At 37.4% G+C, this 24,939-nt stretch overlaps 1 protein-coding gene across 4 annotated transcripts in view; it reads right to left on the bottom strand.

Moving 5' to 3' along the window:
* Positions 1–689: 689 nt before the first annotated feature.
* Positions 690–24,939, bottom strand: part of LOC109065545 (IQ motif and SEC7 domain-containing protein 2-like) — a 70,191-nt gene continuing 45,941 nt past the window's right edge. For 3 of the 4 annotated variants that reach the window (XM_042729639.1, XM_042729638.1, XM_042729641.1), the window contains 14 exons: positions 16,070–16,355; positions 13,820–14,020; positions 13,510–13,686; positions 11,381–12,438; positions 9,868–10,029; positions 9,571–9,693; positions 9,319–9,485; positions 9,068–9,207; positions 8,771–8,896; positions 7,951–8,050; positions 7,256–7,417; positions 6,922–7,113; positions 5,861–5,910; positions 690–4,864 (listed from right to left, as the gene is read on the bottom strand). In XM_042729639.1, the coding sequence (XP_042585573.1) occupies positions 3,659–4,864; positions 5,861–5,910; positions 6,922–7,113; positions 7,256–7,417; positions 7,951–8,050; positions 8,771–8,896; positions 9,068–9,207; positions 9,319–9,485; positions 9,571–9,693; positions 9,868–10,029; positions 11,381–12,438; positions 13,510–13,686; positions 13,820–14,020; positions 16,070–16,355 (4,150 nt within the window). In that variant the 3' untranslated portion in view covers positions 690–3,658. Of the gene's footprint in view, positions 4,865–5,860; positions 5,911–6,921; positions 7,114–7,255; positions 7,418–7,950; positions 8,051–8,770; positions 8,897–9,067; positions 9,208–9,318; positions 9,486–9,570; positions 9,694–9,867; positions 10,030–11,380; positions 12,439–13,509; positions 13,687–13,819; positions 14,021–16,069; positions 16,356–18,994; positions 19,739–24,939 lie in introns of those variants that run through there. The other variant, XM_042729640.1, reaches the window with a different exon arrangement.

The raw sequence follows: 24,939 nt of genomic DNA on the forward strand, positions 1-24,939 counted from the left end.
GGCCTAGCGCAGACACATACTAAACACCAGCAAAAAGGGGAAGCACAAAACACCCTGGAACCCTATGAAATCTAGCCAGCTTCAAAATGAAAACAGATTGTACATTTTGATATACTGTTATTAGGAGCATTTAACCTGAAGTGGTGGACATAAGTGTAGCAAAGGAGCTACAAACAAATTTGTAAGTGTTCAAAACACTTTGAAAATTTTGTAGAAAATGGCCTTAAGTGTTTTGACCAGTTTGGTGGCTCAACTAATTTTGCATGATTTTTACTATAATGTACATGCCAGAAATACACTTTAGTGGAGAACTTCCATTTCTCAGTATACAAATGTATGTGACCAGAGGACTTTATCCAGCATCATTCACCATTTCTGTCTTGGTGTTAGATAAAAATGTAGAAATCTACACTTATACTCATATGGTACCTGTTGATTGATATCAATAGTCCTAATTATACAATGTGTAATGTGCATTAGTTCTTGAGTGGTTATTTCAATGCATTGCTGAGACTGTTTAAAATATAACATTTTAGACAAATAAAACAATTTTGTATGCTTAATATAATAATCTGTCATTAACCTGATTTCATACTTGGATGCACACAACACACACTCCTACTGTACACACACACACACACACCAAAATAGAGAAACAGACAGCCCACTCAGAAATATATAAAAACAACTTTCCAACAGCAAGAACATGTTTTATAGATTGAGAGCAATAAATTATCACATAATTTCTTTGAATTAATTCTGCATTGAAACCTCATACATATATACAAATAAAACTTCATACAATTAATTTTAAATATAGGAACTGCTCTTACACACACACATACTGATACAATTTTACAATTACAATTCGTTCCAAGCCCCCCACCCACAACCCCAAGGTCCTTAAAATGTAAACAATGGTTCATGTTCCTATTCCCAGCCAGATATTGATTCCCCAGTCCAGTGCAGAGTAAATATGGGATATTTATATCAACTAATATATACATTCAGGTTTATACAGCATCATTCAGCTAAGTGCAGACATGCAACATGGGGCACGGTGGCGCAAGACATTAGCGTGTCCAGAAACCAGAATACGCATTTTTTTTAACATCATACATCTCTGCTTTATTTGCGTTTGAGCTCAGCATGCCCCAGCACTCAGGACTTTTAATACAAGCACAAGAGCAAAGCGTCAGAATTAGAGAGAAGCAAAACCGCCCATAGGAAAAAAATGTGAAATGTAGTGAATGGCCCTCTAAATTCAGATCACGCCACAGATTTTGAATAGGGACACTGAGTTCCTGTTTGTCTACAAAGGCCTTAAGGTTTACAGAATTGTAGTTTGACTCAACATAATTTATATAGGCAAAGAAAATAATGAAAAATAAATAAATAAAAAATAAATGGCTGGGCCTAGCAGCAGAGATTAATAATCTTATTTTAGATGTCTTCATCATTGTAGGACTTGAAAAATGTTAACATTTTCTAAGTATAAAAATAACTCAACATTAACACATCACTAATGTAATACTGTGAATGATTCTGGTTAATGGAGAGAGAACAGCCCATTTTGGCTGACAAGGGGGGAATACGGAAAGAGAAAGGGACTGTTTGGAGGGACGCAGATGGTATTGGAGCTTTGGATCCTAGGCACTGATGATCTTTAACTTGTGTATGTGCAAAACCAGAAACTTTCACTAAAAAGATCTTCACAATTAAAGATGCTTTCACGGCTTCTCATTGTAAATGAGTGTGTGTGTGTATATGTGTATAAATGTAAGTCCCCTAAACACGCTTTCATATAAAAAAATAAGAGGGCATTGGACATGCAACTCAGCGTAAATTCACAATATTAAAAGAGCGAGTTGCTCAAGTGTGTATGGCTTCTGGCAACAACGAGTTTTACACGCATCATATAGCTTTTAAGTGGATAATATAGTTTTACAAACTTGCTGCAAAACATTTACCTGAAATTAGCAGTCCAATTAGTTTTGCTAAACATCAATTGTACACCCAAAAAAAAAAAAAAAACTGGCCTGTTGGTCTGTCTGAAAAAAAGCTCTTAGAAAACACTCAGCACGGCACTCTGCTAAAACATATCCATGTATTATATTAGTAGTAGCTTTTACACCAAAAATAGCAAGAATTATATTCTTCAGTATATTCAGTATTATCTGACATCATAATAGTAATAAAGTCACCCATTAAAATCACCCATATCCAGATGTTCTTTTTAAAATTCAGTTACTTCTAAATATTTAAGATATCTGTAACACATTTTGACCGCCGAAGCTGTACAAAAGCAAGCCCATAAGTACAGATTTTGTTTCAAAATTTCAATGACACTCTATACAAACACCCTGCTCCTCCAATAGGTCATCCAGAGAAAGTATCACACTGATCTCAAACCTCCAATGGCAAACCTTTACAATAGGCACTAAGGTTATGTGATGAACTGCCAAATATAAATGTTTCATTGGTCAGGTGAGATTGTTTAAGCAGACAAGATGAAAATAATAGTGAAATGGTGATGCTAAAAAAGGGAAAGAGATGTGCTGCGGTAACAGGTGGCAGGAAATAAAAAGAGGAGGTGCTGATCTATGTCCTGATTATTGGTTGCTATTAGTCATGACTCTTTTGTGAACTTTGCATTTAGGTTTGTATGCTTAATTGTCTTATATAATAGCAACAAAAGAAAAGAACAAAATATCAACCAAACAATTTAAAATCTCTTTCTACACATTCTGTTTGGCGCAAATGACATCATGACTTCACTGAGGCCTTTAAAAAAAGTGTTTTTTACTGACTTATTGCAAATCGGATGCCCAGCCTCATCAAGACAAAAAAACAAAACAAAAAATAAAATATAAAACATTCTTCAAATAGTTTCAAAATAATGTTTTTTTTTTTTTTTTTGGTTTCTGTGTAGTGATGTAAGTTTTCTCAGCAGTTCCCATCCTGTCCTTTCACTCAAAAGGCAAAATAAAAGTCTCTTTTAAGATGATAAACATAGTGTTTGGCATCCCCCTAAGTGCATGCTGGCCCTTCTTATGCGCTGAGGAATACATTTGACAATTTTGAGGAATGTATCAAGCAAACATTTACTGACTGACCCTGAAATGATTGTCATCTGAGACACATGAAAACCGAATAGACTACGAATGAAAAAGTTCAGTTTCTTTTATATTTTGCACTCATCTGTCCAGTTTCGTCTCTATGTTGAGTGTTTAAAGAGTTCACCATTGTCTTCTTCTGACTTCTCTATGGTCAAACTTGGTCTCTTAAACTCCAGATCATCAGTCTGACATAAATTGGCACCCCCTTTCTCCCTGTAACCTATTCATTTGGCAGCGATGCATGTCAATTTCAACTCAAACTCTTAAAATACACTTCATCTGCTTCACCATTGTCTCCATTAGGCTTCTTAGATCTTCAGTTGGAGATTTGATGCTGTTACACAGCCTTTGTTTTGAATGGCGGCCTACACCAAGAGGCCGTTCAGGCTAGCAATGAGCATGTAGCCGGCCAGGATTCCCACTCTACACATGAGGGAAGCGGATATGGAAGTAACAGAGTCTGAGTATGGTGTGCTTCCTCTTGCCTGGGCTCCGGCTCCTCCGCGATGGGACCCTGTGCCCTCTGCCATGGCTCACTCTCACACCACCGTGCTGATACGGTTGATTGGTTTGGATTTGGAGCTGCCGACTGTGCTGCTGTTGCTGGCTCCGCCTCCCCCTCCGCCCCCTGGTCCGCCCGACTGCGCCCCCATGGGTCCTGGGAGCTGCGGGGCCAGTGGGGAGAGTGGGGTAAGAGGGGTGAGCGGGGTATGTGGGGACGAAGGTGGAGGTAGTGGGGAATGTGGTGGAGGAGGTGGGATGGAGGAGAGGGGTGGATACTGCGGGATGTAATGGGCGGCGCCCTGGGGTATGTAGCGGGCGGTGATAGCGGATGGTGCCTGAGGGGGCGGTGAGAAAACGAAGTGAGTTTGATGGGCGGAGTGATCCATTAAGGGGTGTGGGCTGTGGGCGTGGACGAGATGGCTGTGGGTATGAGAGTGAACGTGGGAGTGGGCGTGAGGGTGGGGCTGAGAGTGAGACAGGGTGAGAGGAAGCTTGCCGGTAGGACCGGGCATCCGTACGTGGCGTATGGGATTGGGATGGATGTGGTAGAAGGTGAAAGGGGCGATGGGGGAATTGGGCGAATGCGGGGACAGAGGCGGAGGGGTGCAGGCCATATTGCCGTAGCGGCCTTGCTGCATAGCATGATGGGATAGTTGCTGCTGGAGCTGGGCGTGTGAAGGAACGGGTGGCCCGCGTCGTGGGAGGGACCCTCGATGTAGGATATGATGGATAACGGGCGGATGGCCAGGGGCGACGGCCTGCATATGATACCGATGATGATGGTGGTAAGGGGGTGGAGGCTGGCCAAAGTTGTTGTGACAGTACTGAGCGTGCAGTGCTTGGATCTTGGACGGCCCACCGGGATCTGACTGGGTGAGGGCGGAGGGGGACGGAGGCGGCGGCCCTCCTGTAGTAGGAGGTGGCACGGGGGCCGGGTAATGTCCCGGGGGGAGTAAGGGGAGCAGGGGGTTGGCGCGCTTGCTCCCAAACAGGGAGCCCAGGAAGGAACCGGAATTGCTCCCTCCAGAACTGCTCCCCGGCCCCCCACCTCGATCGCTGATGCCAGGGACCCCGCCCATATTGCCTACGGCGTTGTGAAGTTGCCCCGGCCCACCCCCCACCCCTACTCCGGGGCTCAGGATGGGGCGGTGAGGCCGGTAGTCTTCCAGCCCATAGCAGCCGGGAATGGCGCCCCCCATGGGCAAACGCTGATGTGGCTGAGGGCTGTTAATGATTGATCCCTACAGTGTGCACAAACACACAAAGCCAGACAGTTATTACAATGGAAATCTGAGTAGATGGACAGTGTCAGAACTAACGAGTTACAAGTGACAGGCATTCCCCAGTTACTATTTTGAAATAAATAATGCACATTACTTCTTAGAAATACACCGATATTAAAATTTATTATAAGAAATAATGATTTTTATGTTATAAGAATATAAATGCTATCTATTAAAATTCTATACTTTTTTCTAATTAAAAAAAAACAGAAAAAAAGACTAAAACAAGTGAATTTGACAGAATTTAGTTGCAGAATTTAAAATTAATACATTTTATATGTAATGTGTAATTTTAATTGCTTTACTATATCATATAATTTAAATAACTTCAATTTATTGCTTAAGTTATAACATAAAATAATTATCAGCTTATTGATATCAGCCAGAATTTTTGTAATGGCACATTTCAGAGTAACAATTTATCCTGATACTTAAAAGTACATGCAGACAAGGCGTGTAACATCACTGTACTCACATCTCCTGCACAGTGACAACCCAAAAAGCCTTTCAGCATTAGATACAAACAGCCTCAAACAACTTACCAAAGTTAGAAATGACAGTGTCACTTTCACAAGCCACAAAATCAGTCAGATAACAAAGTAAAGCTTCCTCATTATTGAGCCTTACTCATTTTACATGCATTTAAACATGCATCTAAACCTCTAAAACAGAAGCAGCCCTCAGATACTGATTGGGGCCACTCATTTACCAGAGCAATGCATTAGTTATTAGCACCAGGCATAACCTATTAGACAAGCAGCATGCAAAGCAAACACCAATTAAGTTTTTTACACTATAAGGATTAAAATATGCTGAACTTCATCACAACAATCAAAAATTCATGCAAAGCTGTTGTTGTTAAACACAGAAGTCTCATGCATTTAGGAAAACTGAAACACAGGATCATTCAATTTCATTATGATTACAAGCCGTTAGCAGATCAGCCTGACTTACTTCTATAGTACTATCCAAAGAGCCAACGCTGTTTCTACGGCCTCGCTTTCCTGCACCCAACCAAGCACAAGGTCAGGGTCAAAGGTCATGGAGAAAACATTTTCTAACATCTCAGTACTGGGTGTTTGTCCCTGGATGATCCATTTACAATGTATAAATGTCTACTGACAAAACTCAACTTCACATCACTGAACTTGATATCGGCTGTGTTTAGAAAGCATTTAAAACAGTAGTGTTTGTCACATGACCAGATTACATTTATGTTTAGTTCTGTGAGTTATCCTCTATAAAATGGCTATTTTGTATTTTTTATGTAATTTTGTGTAAAAATATGTTAACACTTGGCAGCCCCATCAAACACTGAATAAGAAAAAAACACATTTATTAGATATTACTTTGAAGGTCAAAGTCAATATCATTGTATGTGGGATATGGTCTGCTCTGTCATATACTGCACATCTTAACAAATGTAGCATCTGTACATTATATGCATACAGAAATTTTGCATACTGTGACAGTGTACATACTAACAGCAAAAAAAAATATGATTATTCAAATCCAGACACTTTTCCAAGAAGCCTTATGCAAGGACATAATGTGCCATTAGAGGGCAGTGTCTGTCAAACTGTATTTCTTCATAGAAGTTCAGCACTTTTAAATTGTGCCAGAAGGCCTTTCATGATCAAACTATGGTGGATTTATAAATATTTCCCCAAATGGAAATAAGTAAAAAAACTAATTTAAATTAGGGCTGTCAATAATTTATAAAAATAAAACATTAATTTATGTGTACTGAATCCAATTAATGACCATATTTGAGTGAAATAAAAAAAAAAAAAATACATTGTGGCAAACAAAAAAGCAATGGGCAGAAAAAAGTGGCTTAAGAAATCAGACTGTTTGTTTTACAAAATAGGTCTAAAGAAATCCATGAATCATCCATAATTAAAATGAGCTGATTCTTATTGCATTGTTATGCTACAATACCATTAAATGAACACATAAAACTGACAGCTGTAGTTTAAATAGAAGGGAGTTTGTTGTGTGAATGTGTGCTGTACCTGTCTCAGAGAGGTCTCTCAGTGAGGAGCTAAGTGCTGTTCGTTTAAGCCCCTCCCCTGCAGTGTACGTGTCATCCAGACTGGGCCTACCCAGAGTGCCGTTCACAGCTTCAGTCTTCATTCCGCCAACCCCGCCCCCTTCTCCACTCAGGAGCCCTGGACGCATCACACCTTTCTGCTTCTCTAACTCCGCTATGGAGAAGAGAGTATTACCTATACCTATGACTATTACCATAATGAACAATTTCTGAAATTTCAGCTTGCAAAGAGGAAAAGAACCTCAAGCTTTTGATGTCATGTGTGAAACAATGGGTAACATTAAAGGATTTCTTACACTCTACACGGTATTTCTCCATATCTTGAACCTCAGCGATGCTCTCACGCAGGTCGCTGGTGAAGCGTGTTCGGTCCTGCTGGCTCGGCGCATTGAACACAATCAGGACCTTACGCTCGCTGCCGGGCATCGCTGATGTCAGTCTGATACCGTGAGGATAGTCTGAGAGAGGGGGACAGAGATAGAGGGCAAATGCAGTGAATTAGAGAGAGGCCCAGATAAAGAGGGATGTGCTGTGCCTCGTAATTAGTTAAGATCTCTCATTCCGACAAGTACTGTACTTCAGCATGTCAATGGGATAGGAAAGATATATTTAATTAAAAAAATATGCTCTTAATCATGTGGAATTTTACTTCAAGCTAATTTATCTTCTTTTAAAGATATGTAGATATTTTGTTAATGGAAAACAAGTGCAAAACAAATACTGATTAAGATCATTAGAAGACAGACGTTCCAAATTAACAGCACAGCCACAATAGATGGAACAGGATTTTCAGATAGACTTCTTTTTCTCCTTCATACACTGCTAAGAAACCAAAACACCACCTACATGAAAGCAAGGAAAGGGTAATGAGAGAGCACGGAGAGATGGAGTGGATGAGAGCAGAGTGTGTAAACGAGCTGGAATGGAGTGATAGTATAAATAAAGAAGGAGGGACAGATGGTCAGACAGATGGAGGGATGAATATACTTACAGGAGTTCTGGAACATATGAACCTGCATCTCCACCAGGGGAAAAGACTGTCTGAAACTGTACGTCACAGACGTCTTCTTCTTCTGAAAGATCTTCGTTACCTGAAGGCGGGAACATAAGGGATGTTAGGCTGTGTAGTTATCATCATTATACATATACATACCCTTAACACAAAATTTCTCAGATACATATGACTGAATGTTTTTTTTCTCATTGTGTCTAATAGCTGTACTCTAGATCAAGACTGGCAATTCTGAACAATGCAAGATAGTCTTGATTTGTTTAATAACATGTACAAATAAGTATTTAAGCTTTGACACCTTCTCATTCTTTATGCCTTCAATAATAGAAAATATTACTAGTATTATTAGAAGTAGTAGAAGCAGTAGTAGTATGAATAAATATGTATGTATAAAGAATGTTATTTTTGTTGTAATTTTGTGACAAATGAATTAACCCTAAAGAGACTTTATATGTATATAATACTTAATATGAAACTATATGAATCTGAATATATAGTATATATATAAATCCTGAAGATAAGGCTGTAATTCTAAATATAACAAATAAAATCTAAAAATACAGATATTAAGTCTAAAACTGTACAATGTAACTCCAAATACAGTTATATTATATAGGTTAAATGTTCTTGATTTTTTTTTTTATGAAAACAGTAGGCCTATTCATCTGGTATACATTTGACGATGCATTATAATTATGTAATTATAGGAAGTGCACATAACTCTAAATCAAAGCGAGTTTTTTTCTCTACTATATCTTCTGACAGTAATTAGGCCAATATGCACTAAGTGAAGACTCACCACTAGCAGGTCATTAAAGAGGAAGACCTCACGCTGGTGAACTCCACTCCGCTGGGGTCGATTGGGGTCAGGGACTTCATACAGCTGACAACAGCACACTAGCCTGCGATGTGGCAGAGAAAGCACCTGCACGCACACACACACACAGCATATCAAAATACAACTTGGTTTGTCTCACACTAAACCACACAAATAAACAAACTAGAGATCAAATGGCCTTTTTACAACAAGCTGAACAACAATATGGGGTTTCAACCAAAAGTATGACATGCATGAGTGAAACATGGTTTGACTCACAGGCTTCTTGCCCACGATAACCCTCTCCACGGCCTGCACTTGAGACACATGGTCATCGTTTGTCCTGAGTTCCCATTTCTGAATGCGCTGGTAGATGCCCACTAACAAATCCCTGGGAATATCCTGTCCATTATCCACTCCTAGCCATGAAAAGAGAGGAAGAACGAACAAGAAACAGAAGGTGAAAACTGCTCTCTGGTCTTTAATTGGAAGCCAAGTATTAATCTGAAGACATTTTTGGTTTGTATCACCTCTAAGGTTCTTGATAAAATCCTCCAGCTTCATTTTCCTCTCAGCTTTGACGTTGGGGCTGTACATGTCTGTGTTGAGAAGGATGATGGCAAATGCCAGGATGAAGATGGTGTCTGGGTTCTGAAACTGGCGGACGAGTGCAGGGTTGCACACGCAGTATCTCTGACTGTTAGAAAGAAAGAAGCTGATCCTTATGTGGAACTACGAAATGCAGAGAAAAGAGCACAGGGTGAGATGAGAGCAAAGGCTACCTGAAGGCCTCTACTAGTCTCTCCACCTTCTGGGCTTCCCCCTGAACCTTAATCTGAGCCTGAAACTTCCTCAGGGCATCATCCAGATCCATGCCTGAGAAATCCATCTCATCCAACACACAGCTGAGAAAGAAAAACAAAGAAAGAAATATCACTAAATTCATCTGCCAACATGTTTGTGTTAATTTTTTAGCCAGTGTCTGTTTTTTTTTTTTTTTGCCTCCAGGCTGGTGTTAACAGCATATGGATGCTTTGCTACAGTCTGGGGTTGGAAGACAGAAAAACATCATTACTAACTCCAACACATCCTTGTTGAACTGTTTCTGTCGGTTTCCCAGAAACTCCCCGATCATCTGTCTACTTAGGCCTTTCCTCTCCAGGATGAAACGTGCAATGCCCACAGGTGTGTCTGAGACAAAACTCCTCTCTATCAAATACTGGATCCCCTTCTCTGGTTTCCTGGAAGACAGGAAGAGTGAGGATAAAACAGATAGGATGTGATTCATTCCAGTAAAACTGTAAACAACTGAAATAAAGACAAATAGACATAGCAACAACAAGCCTGAGGGCAGAAAAATGTATAGTCACTTCAGCAGAAATTAAATCTGACTCTTTGTATCCATTCTGATTTAGGTTCACATCTGTCTTTGGCTTGACTGCATTGTCTTTTATTGATCGCTGCCATTTGATCTTAAAATCCATTTGATTGCTTACAGTTCCATTTCCTCATCAGAATTAGATTTCAAAAGCACCCTGCTAAAAAGTTCCCAAGGTGCTAAATGATTTATAACACATAAATCTTACATCATAAAATGTTACAGTTACTTTTCATTATGTATTCTCCATGATTTATAACAGGAGTAATGTGTTAAAATAAAACTGTTCTACCGTAAATTGTCTGTGATCCTTAACACAGGTATTAAGTCTGAAAAGAGGTTCAGAGAAATCACCCTGGGCCTGTCATCTCCTCAATATTAAGAAGTAATAATGAAATACGACAGGTGTGATAAACCATATGGAGGAGATATCTGTAGATAGATTAGTCAATAAATAGACCCATACACTTTTCTAACATTAAGATTTTAGGTTAATGTTTATATGAACTTATAAGAGACATATTCAGTGTAATTCATCCTTATACGGAAAGGATGCAAGTTGCGTAGGGCTTCCAAACAACCATGGGCCCTCCTTGTTCCCAAAGATGATTTAATGTCTAGGGCTGTGCAATTTTGATTTTAGCTGTCACCCTTCCTGCATAAAATCATGTAATGTGACTGTTGTGATATAAAGATTCCTGCTGGACGTACTTGATGAAAGAAATGTTAAAAGCATACTGAGCTGCAAAAGAGACATTGTTCATCAGGCAGCTTTCTGTGCATGTGATCCGAGACAGAGCAAAACACTTTGGGCACTTTCGGCTTTTAAACGGACAAATAAACACAAAAATATGTCAAAATGTCTGTCTTGCCGAGTTTTCACTTAAATGCAGTCAGTTATGTCTACGGGATGATAATGCATTTTTAAAAGACCAAAAATTACATATAGTTAATATAGTTAGATAAATATTAAATAAAACAATATTAAATAAAACAATAAATATTAATAATGCTCATTTGTGGAAAATTTAATGTTCTTGATAATATTTTATTTAAAATTATTATTTAATAAAAAGTATTTTATAGATTTGTAAGTAATTGAATAAAGTATTTATAGAATTTTAAAATAAAAGGGACATTTTGTTTAAATTCACCATTTAAAATTTCAACTGAAACAGTACAATGTCAGTCTTATTTTGGTGAATGTCTCTTACTTGTTGAAGAGGTTCAGTCCGATGCGGTATTGCCTCCTTTGCACCACGTCATTGTTGAAGGCGGGTGAGTCCCAGCTATGCCTGCTCTCTCTCTGATAGGTCTGTTTTCCTAGAGGAGGCAACGGTTCCCTTAGACTGTCCCTAGAGGAAGAGCCTGAGCTGCAGTTGATGGTCTCATTGGAGTTGGTGGTAGAGTTCATTGAGTCGTTGTCCCCATCCGAGTGCTCCAGGCCAGTAGTGGGCAGAGCCGCGGAGGACGAGGAAGAAAGTGGCGTGAGTGGAGGCTGAGTGGGTGAGGGAGATGTGGGATCTGGGTAGGGGTGATGAATGTGTGGCATAGGGTGGTGGTGCAACGGATGGTGAAGGTGTGGGTGGTGATGGTGGTGCATCATTGTGTGGTGTGGTACGTGTGTTGGAAGAGGGGATGGGATGGGGCGACCTGGAGGTCGCGTCTGGCCCTGTGCCACACAGGGATTTGGCGTGCGAGGGACGGGGTTGTGTTTGAGAGTGCCTTGAGGTGATCCGCCTGCTGTAGGCTCCTGCTCGTAAAGCAGCTGCCTGCTCAGGGAGCCTCGATCTGAACGGTCACTCATGTCAACAGAGCTGTCACTAGGTGGCTCTATGGTGAGAACGGGGAGGTGTGACCCCCGCAACCGGAAATCTCTGCATTCGGTGCATGGTGTGCTACGCCGGCTGTTATTACTCCCACCGCCCTCTGTATCCCGGCTGTCTTCGCGTCCTCCGACCCCGCTGCTGACGCCCCAGTACTCGGTGTCCGTGCTGGAGGGAACCCGCTCGATGGATAGTGGAGAACACGGCATGCCGTCATCCATATAAAGCGTGACGTCGCTGTACGAGGTAGCTGTGCTGTCCTCGTGCATGACCCCCAGACGTTCTTTCTCCCCCATGACCCCCCTACGGGAGGTAGGTTTGCTGCTCCATACACACTCGCCGAAATCCTCGCTCTCCTCACCTCCTCCCTCACCACCATCCTGAGAGTCCCCTCGGCCAGACTGACACGTCAGAGTGTCGTCCATGGAGTCAGCCAGAGATGTCACCTGAGAGAGGAAGCACACAGACACTGATTTTCACTCAAATTTCATGGCCCCCCAAATATTTTATTGTATGAATATCTGAACATGCAATACATCAAAATAAATAACATCATCTTATGAATAACAGAAAATTACGTGTTGGGTGAGGAAAGAGTTAATATTTTTGTGAGTCTCTTACTCTCACCAGGCTGCGTTTAAATGAACAAAAATAAAGTAAAAACAGTAACATTTTGAAATATTTTTTAAATTTAAACAATTTTACTTTTTTCTATTCTGATTCCTTTAAATATGTAATTTATTCCTGTGATAGCAAAGCTGAATTTTCAGCACGTCCAACCTTTTAGAAATCATTTTAATATGCTGATTTGGCACTCAATAATTACTGTTAATGTTAAAAACTGCTGTGCTGTTTAACATTTTTATGTTATATACAATATATTTTTATATATTTAATCTTTAGCCAAATCTTAATACGAATATCCATTTTTCATACTGTAAATGATAATTCTGTGATGCCTAAATTCACTTTTAGTATTTGAAATGACTGACAATAGTTTTCAGTGTTCTGTTTTAATTAACATGACAATAATTGTCAGCATATCAGTATCAGAAGTTTAAATATCTGAGCATTTCTAATATTTTGTCTAATATGATCTTATCATTAGCCATTTTACAATATTTAAATTAATTCAAATTATAAAAAAAAAAGAAAGAAAAAAGCCCTGATTTTTTTTTCTGGATCTGCTAATGACCATTGTGCCTTTTTATAATGGTTTTTAAGGCTCCAGGGAGAATGTCTCTGCAGTAAAATGCTTTGAAAAGAAATGTCAGCTAATTGACAAGTAACCAAATGTTCTTTTAGTGTAATGCTGTGGCTTGTCATTTAGAAATGAGGGAAATGATGGTAAGACCACACCATTTGTTTTAAAAGGAAACATGAACAACAATTTTATACCAATTCTGAAAGAGTCTAAATCTATTCTATCCCAACTATATATATCTGACCTGTATTGAAATTAATTTCGACCTAAACCTTTAACATAACTTTAATCTAAGGGTTCACACATCTGTCACCTGTTTGTTGAAAGCGTCATCTGTACGCGAGTACTCCTCTCTGTCTGAAGGACAGTGTGCAGGCGAGTCAGTCTCCTGCTGTGAGTCTGTGGTTCCTGTCTGGCTAGCTGTGCCCAGAGTCGAAGTGTGATGGCTGGTATATCGACCTTGCTGCTGCTGGGGCGTCTGGGGCTGAACCTACAGAATCACAAATAGTAAAAAGAGCAATTTATGGAAATTATGTAAACATCAGAAAACAGAATTAAGATTTCACAGTCAAGCTGAATTTGCTACTTTTATGCAGGTTTTAACCATTATACTGTTATATTGCCTGTGGCTGTCGTTCGTCAAACGAATACTGTGAACGCATGTTTGACAGGATAATCCGGCGAGTCATTCGGCTTTCAGAGGCGGAACTGCGCAGCCGTTGAAAGTTCTTGTTCATGCGATACTGCCGGAACGCCGTCTGTATCGTGCGAGCCGCTCGTCTGCTCAGGAAGTAACCGCCATACTTCCTCTCCAGCATCTCCACCTGATGAAAAGGAAGATGGATAAACAGACAGTAAGAGAGCATGAAAACGGAATAGAATTGAAAAAAAAGTGTGCAAAAGAGAGAGAAAGAAGTGATGCCTTGTTTTCTTCAAACCTAATAATGTGTAACACATCTAAATGCTTTACTCGTTAAACCTGAAACACAAAGAATCTAAGAAAATATTTATTTAACAGTAGTCTTGCTCAATTATTCTTCAAAGAAAAAAGATATGTTGGGGTGTTGGATTATTTTCGCAACTCCTACATGAATGGAAAGTTTCACAATGAAAAGATCCTTATTATTTAATATGAAAGCATAACAGCACTCTGTATCATAACTGCAATCCCATCTTTCATTATGTGATATGATGGAGGTTTGGCTTTACATTAGCATGACCGGAGGCCATTATATACATTTGAGGCTTGACTGTAGTTTTAAGCCTCTAAAATGGCCTCCATGCACATTAAAACACAAACACTTTGTGATAAGTAGATTTTTCTATGGGCTGTTTGGGCCGCTGAGAATTAGGATAAACATTAATTAAGCACAAAACACTACAAAAAAGAAAACAGTGTTTGACAAAATGAAGATTTCCTTTCATTAATGATATTAAAACATAGTATTACTACCATGATTTTCTTTACATTACTTGTGTTACTGTACATAAATATGATTTACAATTTCCCAGTATATACAGTATAAGAACACCATGTCATGACCATCAAATGTTTTCAATTTTTTTTTTATATTCATATTTTTACAAAACTGCTTACCTTTTTTTCTAAGAAATTGTAATAAAAGTTTAAACTAGTGGTCAACCGATATATCATTAAGGCCGATATTTGGCATTTTTCAAATATCTGCATTGGCTGATATGTTTTTCTGCTTGGCCAATGTGTTCAAGGTGGGACTTTTATTTTGACAGTGTGCCACACGCCACACAGTGCTCACATCTCCCTCTTTTTTACTGTCATTGTTAACAGTTCTGTCTAATACGGATAGAAGTCTGTCTAATAATCAGATAGAATGGTTAAATGAATTAATGTATACAAAAAGTATTATAACGATTGCTTTTATATTATTAGTAATAGAAAGGCAAACATTATAATACTTTCTCGTTTGCTGTCAGCATTAAGCAAATACGCATTTATATAATTTAAACAAATCTTTGAATGACTAATGAACATTTAATTTCACAGACCTTGCAAACTTAGTCGAATCCAGCTGTGAGATCTTGTGAAGTGTGCATTTTTATCCAGCATGATCGCGTGTTCTCTGTGTGACGGTCGGTCCATGTGAAATTAATGCTTTAAACTTATGATTTCAAACTATGCTGCTCTTTATGCATTTGCCCACTGTCATATTCATGTCATCTGTGTGTCTCTGTGTGCTGTATGTAAAATGAGTGTTACCCTTGCTTTATATGAAAAATATGATTCCAAACGCACACAAACTTCCCAGAATACTGAGTGCCCTGCTGGTTAAAGTGTTTACTACCTTTTTAATTATATTTTTATTAAATATTTATTTGTGAAAAATACTTTGTCATCTAAAGTATAAGTATGTTTATTTTACACATTTATTTTTTAATGCAGTGTCAAATTAATTCAAATTTCTTAATTTTTTGGCGTTTTGCACTAAAAGAAATGAGAACATGACATGCTCATCATAAAAGAGATGGACTTTAATCTTTGTATATGTGATTTTCATTTTTAATGTTTTTTTGCTGTTGTTGTTGTTTGCTTGTTTAAATATATCAGGACAAAAATGCATCATATTTTTCCCCCCAAAAATTTTTTTTAAGATTGTTTTAGATTTATGAGTGATTTCTAGTCAATAAAAAAAAAAAATAATAATGTATATTATATTATATTTTGTTAATTTTTATGACCAATTTCTAGGCCACACAATTTCACAATTATACAATTTCACAATTTTGAATTTTCATGACCAGATGAACCCTTAACCATGGTAAGTACACAGTGGGAACTCCAAGAGGCAGCTAAAAGACCTTAAGGATCATGTTTCTTGAGGAATGCAGATCCACACCTTCTTGTCCTGCATGTCCGTGGAGAGCTCATAGCTGTCAGAGAGCACTTTGCAGCGCTTGCTCTCTTCTTCCTCTTGCTTGCGGAGTGCCAGGCTGGCGGGCTGGTTGCGGGTCCGTTGCGCCCAGGCCAGGGTCGCTGGGCTCGAAGGGGCCGCAGAAGGCCCCTGAGGGCCAGGAATGTTTCGGATGTTCCCGTAGCGCTCCGAGTTGCCCAGGTATGGGCCCTGACTACAGGTGCTGTCGGAAAAGCTAGTCGTGTCCGGACACTGAGGATGTCCCTCCACACTGAGAAAATACAAGATAGAGAGACATAGAGAAAGCTCTAGGTCAACAACTGCCACAAACAGTCTTATCTGTTGACAAGTTGAGACTAAAACAAGTCTGTAATCTTGGCACTGAAACGGATCAGTGTAGACAAACATATTAGCACACTAACCAACATTAGCATTTCAAATGCCCATATGTAGTCCAGTCAGGACTCAGCCATCTGGCCGGAATACAGGAGAATGAGGGAGGAACAAGAGAAGATGGAGGGAGTGTGAAAGAGGAACAGAGAGAGGATATGATGCATAGATAAAGAGGCAGAGAGAAAAGGAGAGAGAGAGAGAGAGAGAGAGAGAGAGAGAGAGAGAGAGAGAGAGAGAGAGAGAGATGGAAGGGAAAAACAGTGGCATGTGTGGCATACTGTCAACGAAAGAAGCCAGGCATAAAAAATGATAAGAACTGAGTCATTCGATGATGACTCAGAGAGAAAAAGAGACAGAGAAACACAAAAAAGAAGGAAACGGTGTACAAAGGTAAGTCAGACTTCAGTATCCCTCTCACTCTAAAGCAGGTGTACTGTACTGGGATTACTAAAGGAAACCACATTTTTTGCTTTTTGCTATTTAATTTTATATATGTATATTATCTTTAATATTTTTAATTTGTATTCTTTAGTCACATTTTATCTTATTCTTATTATTCTTTTTCAATTGCTGATTTGTTTTTAGTTATTGAAAACAGCTAATGTGAAAATGCTGCATATGCACATTTAAAAAATATTTATCTGGACACAATTCATCATAATAATACTACCAACTAGTGCTGTCAAATAATTAATCGCATCCAAAATAAAAGTTTTTGTTTACTTAATATATGTATGTGTACTGTGTATATTTATTTTGTATATATAAATAACACACATACAGTATATATTTTGAAAATATTTATATGCATATACATTTATATTCTTATATTTTATATAAATATATTTAATATATAAACATACCATTTTTCTTAAATATATACATGCATGTATTTGTATTTACATACACATAATAAATATACACAATATACACGTTATGTAAACAAAAACTATTATTTTGGATGCGATTAATCATTTGACAGCAATACTACCAACTTTACCTATTCTCTACGAGTTAAACTGTTTTCACCATCATTTTTCTAAAACTGAAATTCAATTTTCAATTTAGTTAACAGTTCTGTAATATTAAGACATTGCAACAACATAAACAACAACAATAATAATTATAATAATAATAATTTTTTTAACCAAAATATTCACTTTTCTGCTGAATAGGTTACTTTATTATCAAATCAACTCCGCAAAAACTACTACCACTACTACTGCAATTACTAATGATTATTATTTGTAGTAGTACTTTATGCAAAATTGTTTTAATTTTGCATTATTATTATGATTTTGCATATTATGTTTACTCCTATAATTTGATGATCATTTACACAAAGAGCACAAATAATAATTAAAAATGTATTATTTACATTGGTTATCAGATGCTTAAAGATCATAAAAAAAAATTATTTTTCAGACCTACACTCACATCAATACATTCACATATAGGCTAACATTTAACTAGGGATATGCCGGTATCAAATTGTCCTGTTGCAATTAATTGATCATGTTTTACCACGGTATGCGGTATTATCACGGTATTAAAATTAAGTTTTAAAAAAGTGGTCATAATACAGTATAACAGGTTAAATAACTTTTTTTTCTTATAACAAAAATAACTGAACATTTAAATGCAATAAAGCAATACAAAAAATATATTTAAAGTTAAAAATTTTACACCGATTAAAGTGCAAAAGAACTTTAAAGACCCATAGGTATCACTTTACAATAAGACCTCATTAGTTAACCTTAGTTAATGCATTAACATTCACAATGAGCAATAGCTACATTTGCTACAGAAGTTATCAATCTTTGTTAAAAAATACAAGTCTTAGCTCATGTTAGCTCATTAAATAACACAGCTGCAACTTACGATTTTAACAATGTGTTATTAAATATTGGAATACCTAAGATTAATGAATGTTCAGAAGAATTTTTAATTGGCAGTTTGTTAACTAAAGAAGCCCTAATGTAAAGTGTTAATGAACAATAAAGAATCAAAACACTTTCAAACAATATCTAGGACATGTTATAGTCCAGATTAAAATGGAAAAAAAAATTATGGAAATATATAAATATTATTTTATATTATTTAAATGTTTAGAAAGTAGCAGCTGCTTTTATTTATGGGGTTTCCAGGGTAAGGGCTGCAGTTTCTGCAGTTTAGCGCCATCTGCTGTCAGAGAGTGAATGTGCTTTCATTCAGCGCGTCTCTCACGTGTTCCTCCATGTGCTTCTTGTGCGTGCTTGTTTACATCAGAATTCACACGGGTCTTTAAGCAGCATACAAACGGTGTTGTGCATTTTGACCAGTTGATGGGAAAAGTATTCTTAAAATGCATTTCAAATTCTGAATAATTTGTAATATATAATTATTCTCGGTATTTGGAAGTACCCACGAATACCGGCACAAGTCTAATCAACAACGCGATATATCGTATTACCGAATACCGGCACAAGTCTACATTTAACATTCATTATTCAATTTTTTTTTCAGTCCTTTACTCACATGTAGGCATGTGCCCTGTGCGGGAGTTGAGTCTTTCGATGGAAGCGGATGGCTAAGGAGTTGAACAAAAACTCACACATCATGTCTGCAGTGGTGTGAAAGGGAGCATGCATTTGCTTGAGTGCTGCTCTTGGATCAGCAGAATCATGCCGGTGGGTTTCCTGATGACTGCATCGACGATCTGTCAATTACTGCAGTGCTGATGCAGTTTACAAGCAGTACAGTAGCAAAACACACACACATACAGTCTCTCTCTTTCTCCCTCTCTCTCTGTGTGTAACAAATCTCTTCACACAAGGGGACTGGTAACTACCAACACAGCAACAGCAAACCTTCAAAACAATCGGCTCTACAGCAATCAACTGAAATAGTATACCACTTCAAACTGTAACATTAAGTGTATGATTGTCATACAGAACACATTTTCACAATATACTGTTCCACCAAAAGGCAGCATAGTACATCTGGCATTTCTCTCTTTCAATCACACATATGGCAATAAATGTCCTTCAGACTTTCTCTCCTGTCCATCGGGCCTTGTGTTTGGTAATGTGTGTCCAGGAATAGTGCCGAGTACTCCAGCCATGCAATCCTGCGGTGATCAGTGACTTTAGATATGAGCATGTATGCGTGTGTGTTTGCTCTTGACGCATATGCAGCTGTGGTAGGATTCCGGTCACATGGTGCATGTGGGCAAACCATGCTGTCTGCACCTCTCAGGGAAAGTCACACAAAGGGACACACACAAACATGCCACCTCAGTCCTTGTTCAGGTCACTACTATACACTACTATACACTACGAGCAGTGTGTATACTACTACACACACTGCTCATTCTCTTAAATTCTCTTAAATTTCTCTTAAATACACTATTGTTCAAGATTTTTTTTTTTAAAGAAGTCTCTTATGCTCACCAAGGTTGCATTTGATCAAAAATACAGTAAAAGGGTAATACTGTGAAATACTGTAACTGTTTTCTATTTTAATTTATATTAAAAAAAAAGGAATTTATTCCTGTAAAGCTGAGATTTCAGTAGCCATTATTCCAGTCTTCTGTCACATGATCCTTTAAAATGCTGATTTGCTGCTCAAGAAACATTAGTATTATTAGTAAAAGTTTTATTATCAATATTAAAAACAGCTGTGCTGCTTACTATTTTTGTGATACTTTTTTTTCAGAATTATTTGATGAATAATATGTTAATGTTGCTTTAATTTAGTTCATTTGTGGGCACAATATTGCCACAATCTGCATGTCATGCGCAGGGCTGCAGGTTAATATCTGAATGGAAAGCTTACTAGTAGTGAACAAAGAATATATATAGTGCACATTTCATGTGTCCAATTTTTATGATTTTTTTGGGGAGGATGACAGCCCTAGTCTTCATTCATATTTATTATACTGACAGCAACAACATGAGGAAGAGCAAATTACATTTTTTTCATTAAGCAGATGCTTTTAGTTGTAATTCTTCACATAGATATCTGATTAAATAAATTATTCATAGAAGAAGATAATAAACCATTTCTGAAAGTTAAAGTGCACTGAGAGCAGAATATGCATGTGCATTTGTTTGCCTGTGTATTTTCATGAAGACGTCCGTGGGCAGATGCTGACAGAAAGGAATATTTCCGTGCTAGTCAGTGAACGGCTGTTAATTGAATGTCACTCAGGCTGCTACATGCGTTTGGCAGCGTTAGTACAGAAAACGTTTGCAAGCTTTTCTGCAATATAGTTTAAAAGCATGCATGGATCCACCAGAAATAGCCACCCAAACATGATAATCTTGCATACATTAAAATACAGATAATATGCAAACTCAGATTATAATGTTATCATGTGTCTCAGTTAGTAAGACAATACAGCACTTCTCGTTCTTCCACTAGACAGAAGCACATGGGCCAGTCAAAACAGATTTGTACATGCATAATACTCACAATAAAATGAGTAATTCAACACAAATAAACAGGACTCAGCAGACATTAATACAGCTTTAGCTTGCTCTATAAAACCAATAGAAAAGAAATAAAAAGCAGCACCATTATCTTTATGATCTAAAAGAGCCATTTACTTTCAATAGAATGATCTTGGGCTCATGCTAATGTCACTATCACTATACCATTCATCTGTCATTATGTAATGGTGCCACTCTGCTAGACTGAGTCATTATTTTTTGAATAATTGATATTCTTTATCATGTTTAAAAGTCATTCCACAATACCCTCTAAAACCTTTCACATTCTGCAAACATCTAGCTGTTAGAAAAAGCCAAATGTCTGATAAACAGATAAACAGAGTGTGCGCCATTGATCTTAGAAGGGTGTATTGAATTGTTTCCTCAGCTAGTTCTGTGTAAATCTATACCAATTGATGTGTGTCACCACTACCCACAAGCAATCCACCACAAATATCAAATATACATAATCGAGAAGTAATAAGCAACTTATATTCTACAAGAAAACATGCAGTTGCCTGTGTTTTGTGCTTATTACAAGGGAGAACATTTTCATAATTCATTTCAAATAAGCTTAGTGCTAGCATGCTGCTAAGCTAACACTACTCCACAACACTTCATAACTGCAATTAAACTATTTTTATGATAATATAAGCTGGCTTTAACCATCTTAAGATTGATTTTTTACAGAGCTCATAACAATGTATTATAGAATTGCCTTCTCTATAAAAAATATATGTGATGCTGCCTTAGAATTTGACCAAAACAAGGTAGGAGGTGGCATAATTAAGCTGCCTACCTTCTAGAACGGCCATGTGATGTCTTAAAATGCTGCCTCCGCAGGCAGCACACTAGGTTTTGGAATGGAGCTTGTATATTTGCTACAGAAGCTGGGGAGCTATTTTATAATCAATTCTATCTATTTTAATCATAATGTTTAATTAGTTCAGGCTGAGAATTACAGTAATTCCACCTTTTTAGTCTAGTATCAGTTGCCTTGAATTGGAAGTGATGTTGTGAGTGAGATCTTCATTAAAGATGTAGAGAGAAAGGTATTGTACTAATTTTTGTAGCCTTTTTAGTTTGTTATAATGCACAAAATAGAAAACCACGGCATTAACTTGTTTGTTTAAGTGTAAATTTAAGGGTTAGTTCTCACAAAAATAAAATTCATGTGGGCGAAAAACAAAAGAAAAAATTTGCAGAATATCCACGCTTTTCTATTTAACAAAAGTACAGTAGAAATTAATACTTGTAGTATGTAAAGATTTCTATTTGATTTCTTCTTTTAAACTTTCTATTCATCAAACAATCCGAAGTTGCAAATTAACTGAAGCCATATGTTAAAACAGACTGAAATGTTGTTATTACACAGAAAATATTCACATCCATCTGCTCAACCAATGATAAAAATTCATTGTTTGCATACAGATAGTCATACATACAGTCATATAATATAAAGAGAAGGAGAAAAAAAGTACAAATTCAGGTTAAAAATGAATTAGATTTAAAGAGAAAGAAAAAAACCCATCTCCACAGCCCATACACTATACACGCAATTAAATAAAAACAAAATTCTTCAATAAACCACAGAAGAACATAAGCCATACATTATTTATGCAAGTAAATAATGACAGAATTTTTCAGTAAACTATCACTTAAGAGCTTTAAGAGCTGTTCAGGTGGCATTTCTAATTAGGTCAGAAATTTCATTTTTTTAGTGTGCTCTAAATCTGATGCAGACATAATTGTTCTGCACCTTTCAAATTGGATCCTGAATTTAGACTTAATTCACACATGCGCATGGTTTCCTCCTGAAATGGAAAGTTAGCATACAGTCTCTGAATCACCATCTCCTCGAGAGTACTGCATGTGCAGCTCTGTTGTCATGCAGGTAAAGGTGTGAGACAGAGAGAGAATGTGTCACTGCACGAGGTTGTTAAAGGGAAAGTTCACCCAAAAATGAAAAACCTGTCATCATTTGGTCACGCTCGTGTCATTCCAAAACCATTTTGTTTTCTTGCATGGAACAATAAGGGAATCCAAAAATATGGCAGTGCTGCTCTTTTCTACAAATGACAGTGAATTGTGACCTAACTTTACTGTTCATCTGTGGATGAAAAGAAAATTATTAATTTTTGGGTGAACTATCCCTTTAAAACGAGACATGAAACTGGATATGAATAAACAAAGTCAAGATCAAAGTCATTTTAAATGAAATATACTAATAAATTAAGTGTATAAACAATTATTTGGCATGTTATTCATATGAATTTCTATACTGCAGTGCAAATATATACATTTTAACTATACATTTGTTTACTTGCTTAGATGTCCAGATATAACATCTATTTTTGGAGTGGATCATATAGCTTTGGAAGCGTTCATTTTGCACACTCAGCAAACAACAAATCTTCACGCAGTGAGCATCAGAAGCCAAAGATAGTGTACGTCATTTCTGCACTCACTCAAAATGCAGTGTTTGGCAGTAACAAAGCGCTTCCTGTTTAAAGCTACAGGCCAGAACTGCTGAAGTGGCCCTGGGAATCATCTCTGCGTTCATTACTAAAGGCTCAGCTTGAGAACGCACTGTTGGAGAATGAAACTGCTGCCTGTCACGACACAGAGCGCTGTACGGTCTCGCTTTTTTACACAACCTCAAGCAGCCTGTCATTTACACCAAACCGGATCACAGCTTCAGCAGCACAGAAGAGAGAAACACAGACAACGTGAATGTTTTAGGCTTAAAATAGCAGGACTGCTGAAAATACAAAGTAACACACTACTCTGAACACATGAAGATCTGTCTGAACAAGACGGATGTTCAAGGAAGAAAAATAATGGCATCTTTCAGTTTAACCATTTCAGGTTTCTAATTTTAGCCAGACATCAGGCAAATAAACTGACTAACTCAATCAAAACCAGGTATTACCTTCAAAAAGGGCAAATATATATTTTTTTATATATAGGGCTGTCAATCGATTAAAATTGTAATCTAATTAATCACACCCTTTTTCTGTGATTAATCGCGATTAATCGCACACTTCATGAAATTAAGCATAGACCATTTATCTTGTTTCAAATGTTTATTTTGTCATCATTTGCTATATCCAGCAAAGTAAACCAAAAGATTAAAGGGTGAGTCTCAAAAATCTGTATTTTCAGCAAGCTTTTTTCAAGATAAATTTAGATGTCTTTCCAAAAAAGGACACTAAGAAACTCCAAAAGGACACCAAAGGAGACCATAAAAGCACATATGAAAAAAAAAAAATCAGAATTGTATAGTATGTGTACAGTGCAACAGCAAAGAGCCTTTTTACATTTTAGAGAAGTCAAGATGCAATACCGAACAGTTCTTCTGGATTGAGTCACCAAGATGCCTCAAGAAATCTACCTTCAAAGCTATCTGAAAAACTATGTGCAAGTGATCCTAGGGCAAAAGCTGCTTTAAAAGCAAAGGATGGTCTCACCAAATGTTGATTTCATTTAGTTAATACAAGTTAATTGATGAAAAAAATCTATTTATGACATTATTTTTGACAGCACCCTCATTTTACAGTTTTTTTTACACAAGTGCCTAAAACTTTTAACAGTATTGTAGCTTTGCAGATAGGTTTCTTGAAGCATCTTGGAGACGTTGCCACAGTTAATGATCATATATCTTATGAGAAGTTATTAACAGTCAGATCACAATGACACTTAACTTAAAAGAATAGTTCACCCAAACATTTGCAGAAATTTTATTTACCCACAGGCCATTCAAAATGTACGGTAAGTTTGTGGCTTTATTAGAACAGATTTGGAGAAATACAGCATTGCATCACTTGCTCACCAATGGGTCCTCTGCAGTGAATGGGTGCCAGAATGAGAATTTAAACAACTGAAAAAAACTTCACAATAATCCACAAGTGTATTGACAACTCCAGTCCACCTATTAACATCTTGTGGATTGAAAATCTCTGTATGTTTGTAATAAACAGATATATCATT

The sequence above is a fragment of the Cyprinus carpio genome, chromosome B8 (genome assembly GCF_018340385.1).
Source record: "Cyprinus carpio isolate SPL01 chromosome B8, ASM1834038v1, whole genome shotgun sequence".
In the NCBI taxonomy this organism is placed as follows: Eukaryota; Metazoa; Chordata; class Actinopteri; order Cypriniformes; family Cyprinidae; genus Cyprinus; species Cyprinus carpio.